This window comes from Ochotona curzoniae, unplaced genomic scaffold (genome assembly GCF_017591425.1).
Source record: "Ochotona curzoniae isolate NIBS_2020 unplaced genomic scaffold, NIBS_Ocur_1.0 scaffold_4701, whole genome shotgun sequence".
NCBI lineage: Eukaryota > Metazoa > Chordata > Mammalia > Lagomorpha > Ochotonidae > Ochotona > Ochotona curzoniae.
In genome coordinates, this window is record NW_024467122.1 from 80433639 (window position 1) to 80452109 (window position 18471).

The 18471-nt window shown below is 49.7% G+C and overlaps 1 protein-coding gene across 2 annotated transcripts; it reads left to right on the forward strand.

Annotated features, from left to right (window-relative positions):
- Positions 1-553: 553 nt before the first annotated feature.
- On the forward strand, positions 554-15734 carry RCN2 (reticulocalbin 2). 2 transcript variants are annotated; one of them, XM_040969399.1, is made up of 7 exons: positions 554-825; positions 1228-1333; positions 3833-4029; positions 10427-10528; positions 12952-13048; positions 14382-14524; positions 14945-15734. In XM_040969399.1, exons 1-7 carry the CDS (start codon positions 682-684, stop codon positions 15095-15097), a joined length of 942 nt encoding a protein of 313 aa, XP_040825333.1. In that variant the 5' UTR covers positions 554-681; the 3' UTR covers positions 15098-15734. The 2 variants fall into 2 exon arrangements, with proteins under 2 accessions (XP_040825333.1, XP_040825332.1); XM_040969398.1 differs by having other exon boundaries at positions 555-825; positions 10415-10528.
- Positions 15735-18471: the final 2737 nt, after the last annotated feature.

The following is an 18471-nucleotide window of genomic DNA, read 5'->3' on the forward strand; positions in this document are numbered from 1 at the left end:
TCCAAGGACCCAACACCTTGACCTGAGGCAACCTAGCTTAGTAACCCTGATTCCCGCATGAGACAAAAAAAAAAAAAAAAAAAAACAAAAACAAACAAAAAAAAAAAACGTGTGGCCAAGAGGCACTAAAGACGTTGGGAAATGGGTATTGCTGGGTTGCCCTGGCATTGATTTTTCTAGGATAGGGTGTAATTCCACCTTCCCAGCACCCCCAAATCTCCAACCTTTCCCATCCATGCCTGGAAGCCAGAGGGGGGAGGCGAACACAAGGAGCTGAAGAGAGACCAGAGCGAGGCGTGCGAGGTTCAGCCGCGGGCAGCAGGAGGCCGCCCGGGAGCCCTGCCCACGTCGGGTGCCAGGTTGCCTCTGGCGCTCATGGGAGGGCCGGGACTTGCCCCAGGCGTGGACACGCCCCCTCCAGCGCCGCGCCGTCCAATCAGCGCTTCGTGCTGGCGCCCCGCCCCTGCGCCGCGGCCATATAACCGCCGCGGCCTCCGCAGCGCAGTCGTCGCCCGTGGGTCGGTTCTTTGGGGGTTGGTGGAGTTCCCTCCGCAGCGCGCCTGACCGCTCCCCGGCCCCGTCCCCGACCCCAGGGCCGCCGGTCAGCAGCTGCCCCCAGCTCTCCCCTCGGCAGCCCCGGCTCCCTCCCCGCGGCTCTCGCCTCCTCCGCGGGCCCGCGCCATGCAACTGAACCGGAGGCCCGCGGCGCTGGGGCTGCTTCTGTTGTGCGTGGCGGCGGCGGGCGCGGGCGACACGGAGGAGCTGCACTACCCGCAGGGCGAGCACCGCGCCGACTACGACCGCGAAGCGCTGCTGGGCGGCCAGGTGAGGCGGCCGAGGCCCCGAGGCCAGGCGGGCCCGGCCACTCAGCGCCGCGGTCGCGGGCTTTGTCCCGGGACAAAGAGGGGCGGCCGGCCCGAGGCCTGGCTGGGACGGCCTGACAATGGGGGTCGGGCGGTGGGGGGAGGTCTCCGAAGCCATCAGAGGGGCTGGATGTCCTCTCCCCCTCTGATACCCCCTTTTCCCCTCTCCCCCGGCACCGAGGGTCTGCAAGGGGGGCCTCGGCGAGCAGGTGTGTGGGTCACCCCGAGAATCTCAGCCCAGGGAGGGGTCTCCGGTCGTGCAGGTTTTTTTTTTTTTTCTTGCAGTTACCTCATCTCATTGATTAGTAATTCTGGGCCTTCCCCTCTTTCTGATCGCTTCCCTCCCCCCAACCCCAACCCGAAGGAAGAAGTGGATGAATATGTAAAACTAGACCACGAAGAGCAGCAGAAGAGGCTGCGAACCATCATCAAAAAAATTGACTCGGACTCAGATGGGTTTCTCACGGAAAGTAAGGACCACCTTGAATGAGGGTGGAGGTGGGAAGTGGGCTGGTGGTGGGAGTGTGGACCTGCCAGCGGGAGAGGGGCTGGGCACTTGACAGGAATGGGGAGCCCCCTACCTGGGGGGGCGTGCCCAGGCCCCCTCACCATATACCTGGGATTCATTTTGGAGAAGTACCCCCCCCATATATACACTTGAAGTTTAACGAATTAGCTACTTCGTATAAGCAAAGTCCTGAAGGACCTGTTGCTTGTGAAGTTTGTTTTATTTAAATGTGAGGGGAGGGGGAAAGGGGCCTTAGATTCGTGGGGTCCACCTGTGTTTGCTGAGGAGTTAGGCCAGGCGTGGAGACTAAAGCCCAGAGTGGTGGGTGGTTCTTTCACATAACTGGTCCAGCCAGGACTGCGTCCATGTGGGTCGCCCTTCACGTTGTCATATGCTTCAGTTCAAAAGCAGAAGACTCTCCTGCTGCTCCTGGGTAGATTCTCGGAGTCTACTTCTTGACTGTTCAGTCTCTGGCTCTAGTCAGAGGCGAGATGCACAGACCACTCCAAGAGTATTCTAACTCACCGTGCAGCTGTCTCCCGCGTGCTTGCATGTGAGGGAATCCTACCAGGCTTCCGGTTGGCTCTTCAGGGGGACCACACAGCTGTTGGTGTGAGGGGGCAGGGCAGCCTGTGACTCTCAGATCATCACTTCCCAGCCCCCAAGGAATGAGGTGGTCAGGAAGAACTGCCCGCTGGGTGGTTTAACCAATGACCTGTTCCTGTGTCTGGGCCCTCAGGCGTATCAAGGCTTTGATCCTATAACAGCAGGGACAAACCCTTTGGGTTCTCATTGTCCTCGAGATTGACTTTTTTTTTTAAAGATCTATTTATTTTTATTGGAAAGGCAGATTTACAGAGAGATAGATCTGTCTGCTGGTTCACCCCCAGGTGGCTGTAACAGTCAGTGCTGAGTCAGCCCAAAGCCAGGAGTCAGGAGCTTCTTCTAGGTCTCCCATGCGTGTGCAGGGTCCCAAAGCTTTGGGACGTCCTTGACTGCTTTCCCAGGCCACAACAGGGAGCTGGATGGGAAGTGGAGCAGTCAGGATTAGAACCGGCGCCCATATGGAATCTTCGGTGTGCAGGACAAGGATTTAGCCAGTAGGCTACCACGATGGACCCTGTGAGAATCTCTGCCTGTGGGAAGCTCTCACCCTCCCTGCTGACCCTCTGGAGGATTCTGGCGGGTTTGCACTTGGAGGCCAGAACTGGCCTCAGGTTGTTAGGAGCCTCACTCAGTCCTAGGGGTCAGCTGTGCAGCCACCTGCGGTCTGACTCTAGTCAGTGCTGCCTGCAGGCGTGGGCAGCTTCACACTTCCTCAGCCCCTGTCTCCTGAGCTGGAAACGGTGATAAGAAGAAGATAAGACACAGCATAGGCAGAGGGTTTGATGCAGAGGAATGAACTGTTCAGCTAACCTCTCCAAGCCAACAGAAGAGTGACACTCTTTAAACCAGAGTGCATTGCTTTAGATCCAGCGCTACGTCCATGGTATCTTCTTGAATCGTTGCATTCTTCCCCTCTTCCTCGTTTTGCCCTAAAACTCTGTAGTAAATATCCCTGTGAACCTGATTTTTTAAAAGAAGTGAACATTGGAGACTGAGAAATTTTTCTCCTGTATCTCCAGTTACCAGGTTTAGATGGGCAGCTCTTGCAACCAGGACATAAATCAGAATTGTTACCCATAAACTGTATTAACGCTTCCTGCAGCTATTTTATGACATGTAGAAAGGAAGCAGCCTGGAACAGTATTTCTCAAACTTGAGTCGCTTGAATGCTTTTTCATAATTTAGCTCACATCTAATTACCATTGGTTATTTCCGTGCTATAACTTTGATTCAACTCATGTAAAACACATCTTGAAGGAAAGTAACGGTTTTTCACAAATGCAAAGCCGCTATTGAAGAAGTTCAAAAGCTCCTGAGAAGAGTTAAAAGATAGACTTGATTTTGGTGCCAAAGAGAAAAAAAAAAATTAAACACCGTGGTTTCTCATGATCTACATTTTCCCCTGAACTTTTTGAAGACCTGCATACTTTAAAATTTTCCAACGTTTTTACACCAAAATAAACTTAATTCCACTGTCTGCAAGCTTTGAACTGTCCTTGTAAATAGACAGCTATTCACATACTGTGCTTCCTGAGAGAACTCTGGTAGTTAGCAAAGATTATATGCTATTTTTTTAGATAATATGACAGGAAACAAAATTGAGAATTCATTGAACAAGTGTTCGGTGCCCCAGGCACTTTCTAGGCATTTGGTTTGTGGTCAGGGAAGAAGATAAACAGGCACGCCCACCTGCACGCGAGGAGTTCCCTTTAGATCAGTCAGTGTGTTGGTACACTTGATTCAGCCAGCCCTCCTGGCCAGCAGCTTTCCACGGTATTTGCATATACCTAGAGAGGGCTTAGAAATCCCCTCTTCGGGGCTCAGAACTCACGTGGGGCGTGGGAAATCCCCTCAGGTGAGCTCAGCTCGTGGATCCAGATGTCCTTCAAGCATTACGCCATGCAGGAAGCCAAGCAGCAGTTTGTGGAGTACGACAAGAACAGCGACGGCAGCGTGGGCTGGGACGAGTACAACATCCAGATGTACGACCGGGTCATCGACTTCGACGAGAACACGGTGCTGGACGACGCGGAGGAGGAGTCCTTCAGACAGGTGAGCAGGCGGGGGCAGCTCCCATGCGGGGTGGTGCCCCTGCCCCTTGCCCGCCCGCGCCCTGCAGGCAGCCACGTCCATTTCCGGTTTGCTTTCCATAGGCATGCGTAGCACTCATTTTTGGATTATCCAGGTTATCCTCACAGAGCTGCTTCATTTATTCGTCCTCATTTCCAGCAGGATTTGAGGGTTTTTTGTTGGGTTTTGTCTGTAGAGTTTAAGTATGTATCCCAGTGTTTAATTTTGTTTTTTACCTCATCAGACAGTCAATTTTGTATTTCCTGTAAGACTATCCTCCATTCCTATGGTGAAGCGTGTAGTTTTATATAAAAGAAGGTCTTGAAATATTTTCACTAGTGGTAAATCATAACACATTTGCTAAGGTAACTTTTTAAAAAATATGTATTTATTCATTTGAAAGTCAAAGCTACTGAGAGAGAAGGAGAGACAGACAGCAATCATGCTCTGCTCGTCCATCTGCTGGTCCACTGCCCGGATGACCGCGACAGCCAGGACTGAGCCAAGCCTTAGCCAGGAGCTTCTCCCAGGTCTCCCTCTAGGAAGCAGTGCCTGGGCCATCTTCCACTGCTTTTCCCATACCGTTAGCAGGGAACTGGATAGGAAGTGGAACAACCAGGGCACAAACCAGTTCCCATATAGGATGCTGGCATGGCAGGTGGCAGCCGTACTTCATGCAGCATAATGTCCTCAAGATACATCCATATGGTTGCACATGTCAGAATTTCCTAACTAAATAGGAAGAAGAACATTCCGAAAAAAGGCCAAATCCTATCCTGTGTGTCTACCACATGTTCTATTTGTTAAGCTGGCAAGGAATACCTGGTGCCGCTTGTTCAGCTTTTCAAATGCTGCTGCTGTGAACGTGGGATGTGCCTGTCCCTTCGCCTGCTTTTAATTCCCTGGGGCATATACTCACAGGTGGGATTGTTGAGTCATGATAATTCTCTTAATTTTTTTGAGCCATTTAATACAGTTTTCTATAAGAGGCTGATCACCTAAGGGACTTATTTAAAAATATTCAGTAATTACTAAGCGTTCCCCTGGGTTAAAGCCGTCTTCATCAAGCAGAGCTGAGGAAGACAAGTTTTGGTTAGGAATCAAGACTGTTAAACATAAGCATAGCAATACATATCACTGTAAGCCTACAGAGTTGCTTTTTCAGGTAATTGTTGAATTCTTCAAAGATGATTTTAAGGAATTTTTTTTCTGAAAATATTTGTTAAGTGTATTTTTTATTTATAGCGAAGACACAGAGATGCTACAAAAAAAATTTTTTTTTATTTACTTGAAAGGCAGAGCTGCAGAGAGAAGTAGGGAGAGAATCTTCTGTCCACTGGTTCACTCCTCAGATGACTGCAATGGCTCAGGCTAGGCTGAGCCAAAGCCAGGAGCTTCTTCCAAGTCTCCCATGGGGGTGCAGGGGCCCAAGCATTTGAGCCATCTTTCACTGCTTCCCCAGGCACATTAGCAGAGGGGGAAGCAGAGTAGCTGGAACTTGAACCAGCACCCATATGGAATGCTGGCACCACAAGCAGCAGTGTGCTGAGCTGTGCCACAGCCCGAGCTCCAGACAGAGGGATCTTTGGTTGGCTGGTTCTCTCCCCCAATGCCCATAACAGTTGAGACTTGGCTAGGCTGAAGCCAGGAGCCCAGAATTCAATCCATGAATCTCAGAACTCATTGTGCCATCCAATTGGAGTCCTGGAATTCAATCTCCTGTGTAGCTCGTAGGAATGCTTGTACTTCAGCTATCCCCTGCTGCTGCTTGGACCATGCATCAGCAGGAAGCTAGAACCGTGAGCAGAGCTGAAACCTGAACCCGCGTACTCTGCTATGGGTTGTTTGCATCCCATGCAGCTTCCTAATTTCCTTTATTGTTAATATTTATTTATTTTTATTGGAAAGGCAGATATACAGAGAGGAGGAGAGAAAGGAAGGTCTTTTGTCCATTGATTCGAAGCCAGGAGCCAGGAGCTTCTAACGTGTCTTCCACATGGGTGCAGAGTCCCCAGGCTTTGGGCTGTCCTCGACTGCTTTCCTAGGCCACAAGCAGGAAGCTGGAAGGGAAGTAAAGCAGCCAGGACATGAACCGGCACCCATATAGGATCCCAGAGTGTACATGGTGAGGACTTCAGCTGCTAGGCTACTGGGCCAGGCCCAAGGCTTCTTAATTTTTGTTACAATTTTTCATTGCACTTCTTATCTATTTTAGAATCACATTGTCCTCTTGTGTTTTATAGGCCACGACTAACTTAAACCTTGTTGTATTTCTACTCAAGATTAAGTAGAAGCAAGGCATAAAAGGATGTCCCCCGCTCCCCCCCCAAAAAAAGAAGTCCATAGTCCCAGCTTCCTGCTGTGGCAGTCCCTGGGAGGTGATGGCTCAGCAGGTTGTTGAAGTCCTGCCACCCACGAAGGAGAGACCTGGATTGCCTGCTGGCTCCTGGCTATAGCCAAGGGTCCGCCCTCACCATTGCTGTCTGGGGGAGATGAGCGAAAGCTGTGTGTGTGTGTGTGTGTGTGTGTGTGTGTGTGTCTCTCTCTCTCTCTCTCTCTCTCTCCTTCAAGTAACGTCCTCACCATTGCTGTCTGGGGAGCTGGAGACCTGACCTGAGCTCCTGGCTTTGGTCCTGGTCTCCTGTGGGCACCTGGGGAGTAAGACTGTGGGGGGAGATCACTGTGTCTCTCTGCCTCTCAAATCATCATCTTTTTTTTTTTAAAAAAAAAAGATTTGCTTATTTATTCATCTGAGAAAGTGTGACAAAGCTCCTCCTTCTAATTCCCTCCATGTATGGCAGCAGCAGCCAGGTCTGTGCCAGGCCAAGCTAGACACCAGATACTTGGGCCATCTGCTGCTGCCTTTCCAGGCATTCATATTCCTGGAATTTGATTTTTTTTTTTCACCCAAGAACTTACGTAACCATTGTGCCATCCAGAAAGAAGCATGTGTCTGTGTTTGGGGAAGATGATAGAACAGATGATGGTATTGGCAAGAAAAGGTTTGAATTCCTTACTCTATGTGTGAGAAGCCCTCCTTTTCAGAGATGTGTCACTGGGGCAGTGCCCTAGCCACCTGCCGCAGCCAGGGCCAGACTGCAACCCACACAGGGATCCAAGTCTCCCCACATCAGGGGCCGGAGCCCAGTTCCTGGAACTGTCACTGCCCCGCCCCAGGGTGCAAAGCTGAAACCAGAGCTGAGGCTCGAACCCAGGCACCCTTGTAGGCTGAGTGTGGGCTCCAAGACTCTACTTTTTGAGAACGAATTAGATGAAGTTATCACGTAAAGGACTTGATAGAGCGTCCTCGGCTGGAGCCCTCTGGGATATGATGTGACACCCCAGGAGCATGTCCCTTATCTCCATGCAGTTGTGGTTATATTTATTTATTTATTTTTTTTTTTTAAAGATTTATTTTTATTATTTTTTTCATTGGAAAGGCGGATATACAGAGAGGAGAGACAGAGAGGAAGATCTTCCGTCCGATGATTCACTCCCCAAGTGAGCGCAATGGCCGATACTATGCCGATCCGAAGCCAGGAGCCTCTTCCGGGTCTCCCACGCGGGTGCAGGGTCACAAAGCTTTGGGCCGTCCTCGACTGCTTTCCCAGGCCACAGGCAGGGAGCTGGAAGGGAAGCGGGGCTGCCGGGATTAGAACCGGCGCCCATATGGGATCCCGGGGGTGCAAGGCGAGGACCTTTAACCACTTGCGCCACCGCGCCGGGCCCGGTTATATTTATTTTTTAATTAAATTAAATGCATAGTATAACCTAAGAATTGATATGTGGGGAATACAGATTAACTCTGAAACAATCGGCGTTGTTCTTCAAAATAAAAAAGGATGAGGAGTTCATCAGTCTCAGAATTACAGATTACATGTTATGTAATAAGTACAGCAGTAGTCATTGTGTGAAGAAAAGGAAGCATTCTCTATGGACATCTGCTGAAAACCCAAACTCAGCGGGGAAGATGCCTTCATCACACAGTGAAGTACCTGGGTTCCATCCTCGGCTCCTGACCCCAGCTTCCTGCTCATGCAGACCCTGGGAGGGAGCAGGGATGGTGGTGGCTCCACTAACGGGGCTTCTGCTGTCCTTGGGGAATTGGGAGGGTGGGAACTAGGGTGTGTTCCAGATCCCTGTATATCAGTTCATTTTGATGAAATGAGACTGGAGGCCACCCGGGGTACTGTGCCGACAGCTTCAGACTATGAAATGCCTGTGAGTGCATCTCTTGGAGGCACCATGGCCTTTGCAGCAGGGTCATGAACGTTGGGGGGCCTACCTGGCAGCAGGTGGGTTTCCCTCCTGAAGCCAGTCAGTCACTGAATGCACGTGTGGAAGCAGGATTGATTGATTGGTGTTGGATACACTCTTGCCTATGGCTGCTCGGGATCTTTTCAGACCCAGACTTTCATTGTGCTGTTCAATTACGTATTTCCTTATGTGACATCTTGAGTCTCCCGAAAGGTGGCAGTTCTGTTCCACAGAAGTTTGTGTCACAATATAAAACTAAATGACTGATGAGGGTTCTTGTTTCTTGTCATCCATAGCACATTCACCTCTGCTAAAATACAAGATTATTTTTTTTCTAACTCAACATGTTAAGATTTAAAAAAAAAAAATCTTGATTACTATTTTTGAAATGTCTATCTTGGGGGAAAAAACAACAAAACAGTCAATACCCTGGCTACTATAATTTAAAATGAACATCTCTTCCATTGTGTTTTTCAAATGACCTTGAAATGTGAACCAAGGTAAACTACCACCTTCTTATTTTTTTTTCAAATCTCAGCTTGTAAAAGAGATCCTTTCTCTCCACAGAAGTTGGCCACGCTTGGCTCCCTGTGCCGAGAGGTGGACCGCGCTGCTCCACACTGAAGGGTTCTTTCATAAGAAAATCTAAGCACTGGACCTTGCGGGCAGTGGTAGATTCCAGAAGAACCCGACCACCCCAGCCATGTCCCTCTGAATCTTGTTTATGTATTTCTCCCCAGGTCCAACCTGAACACTAATGGAGAAAATGGAGGTTATTCGTTGTGACCTAGGGGCCCCTGCAGCATGCCTGCAGAGAAGGCGCGTTCTTTGGGGAGAGGTGACCTGCCCTGTCCCAGCCAGGGGTCCTCAGGGGGGCCCGTCTTATGTCCATGCAAGTGTCTGCTACCCCAATCCCTGCTATTCTAAAGAGCCAAGCAGAGCCTCTTGCATTAACAGCGCAACACACACACCAAAAGCTGCTAAAATATTTGAACCTGTCATTTTTAAAAACCATACTGGTTTTCTACATAGCAGCCCATGGCAAGGAAAACCATTCCCTGAAATACGTAGGTGAGGAATGAGTCAGGGGGAGCAGTGTGCACCCCTGAGCTTCTGAGGCTCCTCCCAGAAAGTTCCTCAAAAAGCAGCCTTGTCCCTCATAGCTGCCGAACTGTTTAACCATCCAAGCATGCAGGGAAAAGGGGGTTAGGGGAGAGAAAGTACCAAAGGGTGCATGTTGATGCAGCCTCTGAAGGGGACCCATGCCAGCTTTTGGTGGGCTTTTCTGCACTTACAAAAATTAGCAGCATCAACACATGTAGCTATTCATAGCAGGAGACCCAACATAACATTTAGTTAGTACTTCCGGTGGCTACTTACTATGATACAGATTCTTATGCCAGTTGCTTAATGGAGATTTAAAAAAAAAATCCTGGTTGTATAGATGAAGAGACCAGAAAGGTGATGCTGTTTTCCGCGGGTGCCACAGCTGGGTGGGTAGTGACCCTGCTCCCACTAGGTCTGACTCCAGAACTCTCATGTCCTTCCATTGCCCCTCATAAATGCCACTACGAGGGCGGTTGAGAAAGCTTGTGGCCGGGTGGGATCCAGAGGTTAGTGCAGGAGCAGATGCTGGGCGTTGTGGCTGAGAGGCCGCCTGCCACACCTGCATCCCAGGGCCTGGGTTCTGGTCCTGCTCCCGCTGACGTAGCTCTTGATCCGCAGCAGGTGATGGCTCAGGCAGTTGGGTCCCTGTCGCATGGAGGAGAGACCAGATTGAGCTCTCAGCGCCTGGCTGGCGGGAAACCTGGGAAGTGAACCGACAGAGGAGAGTTTTCTCTCTTTCCCTCTGTGTGTGTTTGTGTAAATATGTGCTTTTTTAATCCAGTTTTCAAACCCGCATACACTTGTTTCATAATACACGTTTTCAGTGAATTTTCCAAAAGGCCGTCATAGTTATACAGCTTACCTTCAGATGGATCAAGATAAGCCAGATGATATGTGAGGATGTACTTTGGGTTGCATAGTTTGTATTTTTCAAAGTATGTTCAGTGATGTTGTGGTCCCGAAGAGACCTTACACGTATCCAAAACTTTGTAATTTTTCGAAGCTTCATTTAAAGGATAAGAAGCGATTTGAGAAGGCCAACCAGGATTCGAACCCGGGTTTGAGTCTGGAAGAGTTCATTGCTTTTGAACATCCTGAAGAAGTGGATTATATGATGGTAAGGAGGAACAGCTTTTCTAAGTCATTAAAATGAGAATTGCTGAGCAACTGAAACTATGGAAGCTGCTTGCAGGGTGTGTGGAAGTTCAGGAAGAAACGGGGCTACTGCGAACTTGAGGACAGGGAGAGGGGTTCAGTGGTGGGTGCAGGCAGGCCCCTCCGTGCCACGTGTGAGTAGCTGTTGGTTCTGGCTGTTGGTGTTCATGACCACATGACCACGTGGGCCTCACCCCTTTGTAGCTGAGAGGGCTGGTCACCACCCCATTTGGTTTGGCTTACAACACCCTGTGACAGTGCTTGACCTGGGAAGCGATCATATGAGTCTTTTCTGAACGCCCTGGGGAAGGTCCAGCTCCTGAGCTGGATGAGTAGTTCCACCACTTGCAGGCATACATAGAGTCCCTTTAGACTTGACAGGGGTACCAGCGCCTTACTCAGCTCTGGTGTGCTGGCTGAGGCCCCCGGTGGCATGAGAGAGGCTTCCTGGAGGGAGCAGAGAGCCTCCTGGTGCGGAGAAAAGGTGAAGCTGACTGCGTTAGAGATCGTTGGCTTCTCCCTGCTGTCGGTCAGGGGCACAGCCGCCCAGCTCTGTGGCTGTTGTACTTGTGCTGCCAGGCTAACACGGCTGTGAGTAGATTCCCCCCCACCGCTCAGGGGCAAGGTCCTGCAAGTGCTGGCCATGCTGGATGCACCCTGGTGAGGTGAGGACAAGGTCACCAAGCATGAGAATGGCAGGGGCAGGATGCTGGACCTCAGTTCTCAGGACAGTAGGCTACAGTTGAGGCTGGGAAGACAGGAATGACCAGTGAAAGCCCCAGAACGTAGGCCCAGTGTCACATGACACAGCAAAGGAGTGAAGCAGGTACATGGAAGATCGCCAGCGTGTCCCCAAGGTTATTTGAAACAAAAGCTGGAGGGGACTGTGAGGCCTGCAGAGCAGTAGTTCCTTAAAGGCAGGGCCCTCTGTGGTCATGCCTTGTCTGTATTGGACATGTGTGACCATGAAGTGGTGTCCCAATCAAGGCACTTCATTAATTCCTGTCCACCTTGCCTCCCCTGGTAGGGGTATAATTAATGCAGGACAAAGTAAGGGCACAGGATCCACTCTGTAACTCGCCTTCGGATTGGAGGAATGTGAAGAGCCTATCCTGGCATCCGTGAGGTTGCCCCAGGTCACACGAGTCATGCTGGCTGGTCAGCACTTCTCTTATTGGATCAAAGACTCTCCAAGGACACAATACAAACCACAGGCTCTGCCCAGGAAAAATACCGAATGATAACTTCAGGACATTGTCATTTCTTCCCTCTAGTAGTCTTTGGGTTCCTAGGTTAGGATACCCTGATTTTTGTGTGTGAAACCTGCAAGAGTTGATTTAAAAAATATATAACTCATGCCTTCATGCAGATGTAGGCGACCCCCTGCATTGGAATCTAGAGTTGGAAACTGCTGGGCTGCTAGAATTCAAATTGTGAGGTGCTGGGGCAGGGATGCCAGGGGCTCCACATGAGGGCTGGGAGGTTGGTAAAAGGTCTTGGGCCTGTGAACAGGCTGCTGGGCTAAAGGGAAGGAGAAGCTGGACCAGGGAATGGATTGGGGCTAGGCCCCGGAGGACAGTAAGCATTCATTCCCAAAGAAGCATGGCAGAGCAGGCTAAGAGGTCACTCAAGGGGAGGGTCATCGCTGGTGCAGTGTGTGGAGGACGTGGCTAGGGCAGGGTTGAAGAATGGCAGAGTGGCAGTGGAGGCTTTTGGCTGTGAGCTGGGTTAAGGCAGCTGAGACAGCCCAGGGCTGGGCTGTTGTAAGGCTCGCACATACTCTGTAAGAACCAGGCTTCCGTTTCTCTACTTTTAGACTTCATAGTTCTGGAAGAGGAGGAGAAAGTAATACAGCTATGATCTGTGGCTGGCACAGGGCCTAGCAGGTCAGAGCAGGGGAGGAGGATGGAAGTCAAGAGGGACAGGTTCCCCATACCGGTGAGGGTGTGGTCTCCACAAAGAAGGCTTTGCAAGAGTGAAGAACAGCAAGGAGGTTGGGGCTGGGGTGAGGTGTGGGTGGCTCTGGTGGAAGCAGCAGGGAGCCAGGCGTCTTGGGCACTAGCACGGCTCAGCCCTGGAGCAGGACCAGCAGTCATGTGCCCTGAGGGACTCTGGGTCAGTGAGTGGGATGGTTTGGAGAGCAGGTGAGGTGAGGGAGCCCCCAAGAGGGCAGGAACGGGGCAGGAACAGCAGCAGCAAGCTTGGTGCTTCTCCCTGGCACCCCAGGCTGAAGCGAGCTTAGTGCACCTGGTGGCTGCGGCTTTGATTTGCCTGCAGCCGCGAGGACAACCAGGTGACACAGGTGTTCTGAGGAGCTGTGCTATAGGACCGACAGCGTGGTGGAGGTCAAAGTTGGTGACTTTTTTTTTAATGAACCTACAACAGGAATTTGTCATTGAAGAGGCTTTAGAAGAACATGACAAAAATGGTGATGGATTTGTAAGTTTGGAAGAATTCCTTGGTGACTACAGACGAGATCCAAGTAAGTTGCCTGTGGGGAATGAGACGGAGGGGGAAATGTGACCCAAGAAAGAAATGGAAAGACAGTCTTGCTTCCAAGGGTACTGCCAGACTGGGGACATAAGACCAGCAGCCGCTCCCAGGGGGGTCCCCTGAGATGGCAGGCTCAACAAAGGGGTTCATAGCTTGCTTTACGTTTTCTTTCGAGACAAGTGTAATTAATTGAAACGAAGAACTAAAGGTTGACTTTTAAATATAAATATATATATATATTTTTTTTTATTTGAAAGGCAGAGACACAGAGAAGGAGCGACAGAAAAAGAGAAATCTGGAATCTACTGTTTCATTCTCCAAATGGCCATAAAAATCTGAGCCAAAAGCTAGGAGATTCTTCCTGCTCTCCCATATGGATGCAGGGGCCCAAGCACTTGAGCCATCCTCCATTGCTTTCCCAAGCACATTAGTAAAGAGCTGGATTGTAAGTGGAGCACCCAGGACTTGAACCTGTGCCCATACGGGATACTGGCATTTTAGGTGGAGGCTTAGTGTGCTACACCACAGAGCCAGCCCTTAAGTTGACATTTTAAAGCAAAATCCTGTACCTTTTCATATATAAATGAGAAAAACCTAAAATACTAAGTTTGAAATTAGAATTCTCCTTTCCACCAATAGCCATCTTTTTTTCCCCAGAATTATTGCATATAAATATCATATAATGCCATCTTAGAATTGGTTCACCAGTTTCACTTCTGGTGAACATCACTTTAAAACTGCACCTCTGGCACCCAGCCAGTTTGGTCTCACCCTTTGAATGCCCACAATCCACTCACGATTCTAACTCCCAGCTGAGGTGGGCCCTGGGAGGGGCCAGGGATGAATCGGGTAGGTGGGTCATCTGGCCTAAGTTCCAGCCCCTAAGCCATTGCAGACATCTGAGGGTACCTGTCTATATGTCTTGTTGCCTTTTTTTTAAATTACATGTCATTACTTTGAAAGATCATAGGAAACCTTAACATAGCCACATGATTTACATAAATACCATCCAATTCAGATTTGGGAAAACTACATTTCAAAACACAAAGCCACCCCCAACAAAATGACTAGTTCATTAATATTTTTAAAAAAAAGAAAAGAAAAACATGAAGCTTCAAGCTATAAATTATTTAAACTTCTGTATAACTTGTGAAAACCACTGCCTATTTGTGTTTCTCGTGGGACTTCTCAGCCACCTTGGTGTGTTTCTCCGGACTGGCTTTACGGAGTAAACCTCCAATTCACCTGCTTCACTGCCGGGATGCCCCACACTTCCTGTTAGATGCTATCGAATGTGCTTGTGTGTGTTTGTTTCTGTTAAGCTGCAAATGAAGACCCGGAATGGATACTCGTGGAGAAGGACAGGTTCATGAACGACTACGATAAGGACCACGATGGCAGGCTGGATCCCCAGGAGCTGCTGTCCTGGGTGGTGCCCAACAACCAGGGCATTGCCCAAGAGGAGGTGGGTTCTCCCTCCCAGCCCTGCGACCGCTTCCTCCATTTCCCAGTTAGTGCTGTTGATAGAAGAAGGAACGAAGGGGTTCGTGTTTAGGACCGAGACCGCTTTATGTGTGGAGTTAGATCCCAGCAGATCTAGGTTGGCGGGGGCGGAGACAGACGAGTGAGCCACAGCCAAGAATGGGATAATGGAGGGTTTGCCTGCGGGAGCGCCAGGTGGGCTGTAGTAGTGTGGCCGAACCTTGAGCTGTCCTGAATTGGATTTGAGCGGTGCAATGGGAAGCGTGGCATACCTCAGATACTTAAACAGTAATGAGCACTTGACACACAAGTGGTTCTGACAGATCGCCTGGCAGTGGGTCCCGTGGGCGTCGCACCGACCGACCTTAGCTAACTGCATTCGCCACCTTGTGTCTGTCTGAAGGCTCTTCATCTCATTGATGAAATGGATTTGAACGGGGACAAAAAGCTGTCTCAGGAGGAGATTTTGGAAAACCAGGACTTGTTCCTCACCAGCGAGGCCACTGACTACGGGCGGCAGCTCCACGACTACTACTTCTATCACGACGAGCTGTAGGCGGCCGTCGCCACGGCGCTGGACCCTTTTCTACCTGTTACCAGCCTGACTTTTGTGACCAGATCCCATGTCGTAGTTCACTCTTCTGTCTTAACGCTGTCACAGTTCCCTCCACGTAGGTGATCGTTTGGGCCTTTTGGAAGATAAACACAAACCAATCAACCTGCTATTTATTTCTAAATAGTCCTTCCCGCACATTCCTCCCGTGTGGTGCCGCGTGCTGGGGGGACACCGGCGTGACCTCCCCACTCGGAGTCCCGCGGCCCCCAGAGCCCCCCCCCCAGCAGTCCGATGCCGGCCTGCGCATGCGCCACCCGGTGTTGTTCTATTCTAGGTCATTTTAAAGTTGGGGACTGCCAGGAAGGACGGTGTTTTTAGGTTTAGTATTTTGTTTTACAACCTTTAAAGGAACCTTGCAAAGGACTTCACACCTCACACGTTAATGCTGAGAAGTTCTGCCTCATTTTACAATGGTTTCTCTAAAGGCTTTTATTGTATGAAATAGAACTTTATATTTTTGCATATGTATAGATAGTAAGGATATTTAATGTATAACCCATAGCATTATGAGTGGGATGCAACTGTGGCCAGAGCCCTTTTCATTTGTGACTGATTAAAACACTGTCCTGTCTTTTTACACGTTTGCTTGTTTTTCTTTCATTTCGGGAAGAAGCCCTGCAGGGGGAGTGCAGCCTTTGCTGCGGCATTCCCTGCCTCAAGACAGTTAACTTATTTTCCTTGCACGTTCTTTTTAATGAAAAAAAATCCCCTTGTAACAGAATGTACCCAGACACAGTTAAAGGGCACTTATACCAAGTGAGTTTTTTTGCTGTTTGGGATCTAGAAACCAGAATGAGGTGGGGGCAGCTGCTCACAAGCCCCCCCCCCCCAGCCACAGCCCCAGGGACCCCTGCATCCCACCGTGGAGCACCTGCTTCAAGGCCTGGCTGCTCTGCTTGCACACAGCCTCCCTGCTAGTGCGGGCCTGGGAGGCAGCGGGTGGTACCTCAGGCCGGTGAGGTCCTGTCACTTCCAAGGGGGGCCCAGCTAGATTTCCATGCTCCTGGCTCTGGCCTCGCCGGGATCTGTGTGTGTGGGAATTTGGGGAAGAACAACCGGCGGATGACAGGTAGCTACACTTCTCTGTCTCTTTGCCTTTGAAGTCAGCAAAGAGCTGCAGGTTCGTATCACCAGCCACCGCTAGAGCTCAATTTCATTAATGCTCAAGTTACAACTGTACTTGGTCCACATTTGACCATTTCTCAATGGTCGATTTTGACCTCATTCAGGAGGCCAACTTAGCTGCTTTGGAATGAGCTGGGAAAAAGGAGAAGGTGAACATGCTTTTTCCTTCTTGTGAGCCACGGCTTTTGCTTTTCATCTATCTTCACTTAATTTCACAGCTCTGCTCGCCACTAGCGTTTTCCAGGTGAAAGTTGTTCCCGACCCGGCCCATACAGCATTGCTGGAGCTGAACCAGGACTTAAGAGCAGCTGAGAAGATACACTGTGCCCAAGTACTGACAAAAGTGGCTGTCGCTAGAAAAGGTGTCCGCCTGTGTGAGTTTGCCTTCCAGGGGGCGAACAGTGACTGCCAGAAGCACACTGGTGTTTATCAGGGAACTGCTTGCTCAGGGTTCACCTGCTGGACTCGGTGATGTGTGACCCACACGCAGGCACCCCGTCCACGTGGCAGCATCCATTACCTGCTGCCTCCCAGGGGCATCAGAAGCGAAGTAGCTGGGACTTGGAACCAGGCAAGCCAGCATCCCAAGCAGCAACACTGCACATGCCCACCCCTAAGCTTGTGTTTGCAAATTGTTTTCTTGGCAGTTTGGCCTCTTCGCATCCAAATAACTGCATTCAGAAAATGCTTACCATGTGACAGTTTCTGTGGTTGCCTCAAACGGCCTTGCAGCCATAACACACCTATTTCCTTTTTTTTTTTTTTTACACAAAAGTACAATACATGGATAATGAAAACATTTTTAAAAGGTGAATGTTATGATTTAATTAGTTAAACTACCACTTGGAATGCCAACATCTTATATGAGTACAGGTTCAAGTCCTGGCTGTTCCGCTCCAATCCAGCTCCCTGCAGATCTGCCTGGGAAAGCAGCAGAGGATGGCCCAAGCATCTGTGCCCTGACCGCCCATGTGAGAGGCCGGATTCAGTTCCAGACCCCTGGCAGCCATTTAGAGATGGCCCAGTAGTTGGGAGATCTGTGTCTTCCTCTTGGTATAATTCTTCCTTGAAAAATAAGTGAAATGAACCTTAAACAAAGGAATGTCTCTAAGATCCTTTTTCAGTGCTTCCTATGCCTGAGACAAGGAGGGTCTACGTGCACGGCGGGAGCAGCACTGGGTGGTGGCTCTGAGCCCAGGCTACGGGTCCGTATACTTGGTTGTGACAGCATGCCTCCCAGGGCCACAGAGATGTGCCTAGAGGAGGAACATATTTGAAAATAAAATAGAGTGAAAATATGTTTTTTTAAAGTGGAATGCAGGGCCCAGTGCAGTAGCCTAGCGGCTAAACTCCTCACCTTGCATGCACCGGGATCCTATATGGGCACTGGTTCATGTCTCAGTGGCCCCGCTTCCCATCCAGCTCCCTGCTTGTGACCTGGGAAAGCAGTCGAGGACGGCCCAAAGCCATGGGACCCTGCACCCGCGTGGGAGACCTAGAGGAGGTTCCTGGCTTTGGATCGGCGCAGCACTGGCCGTTGTGCTCACTTAGGGAGTGAATCATTGGACAGAAGATCTTCTTCTCTGTCTCTCCTCCTCTCTGTATATCTGACTTTGCAATAAAAATAAATAAATCTTAAAAAAAAAAGATGCATGAATGTGCACTGGATTTCAGGAGATAAGTAGGATATACAACAATAGGAAGTAAGACGTTTGATCTTTGAAGGGATGGTAGAAATCAATTCAATAGTGGCTGACCAATATTAAAAGAAAAAAAAGGAACAGAAAACTTACTTAGGGGATAATGCACATAGCTCAGTTACTACACATTTGAAATAGCTCACTACCAATGATAAAAGCCTACATGAGGTCAGCACAAAGCTACTGATAGACCAAGATGAAATAAGAGCTAGAAGGAAAAAAAAAAAACGGGAGAGGTGGACATCTGGCACAGCAGCTTTAAATCTGTACCTGGTTCAAGTCCTGGTGACCCCTGCTGCAGCCGTGGCAGGCACTTGGGGAGTGAACCAGACTATGGATGATCTGTCTTTCCCTCTCTGACTTTCAAATAAAATAAATAAATCACTAACATTAAAAAAATAACTAGAAGAGTCAACAGTGGTTGCCTTGAGACTAAGGAGCAGTGCGTGAGATGGAGTGGTGAGGACCAAGGGGAGGCCTTTCCCAATC

Excerpts from the sequence above, each read along its gene's own strand:
- RCN2 (XM_040969398.1), top strand. The coding sequence starts at position 682 with ATGCAACTGAACCGGAGGCCCGCGGCGCTGGGGCTGCTTCTGTTGTGC. Across the intron at positions 1,334-3,832 it reads AGATGGGTTTCTCACGGAAA|GTGAGCTCAGCTCGTGGATC; the intron begins GTAAGGACCACC and ends AAATCCCCTCAG. Across the intron at positions 13,049-14,381 it reads TGACTACAGACGAGATCCAA|CTGCAAATGAAGACCCGGAA; the intron begins GTAAGTTGCCTG and ends GTTTCTGTTAAG.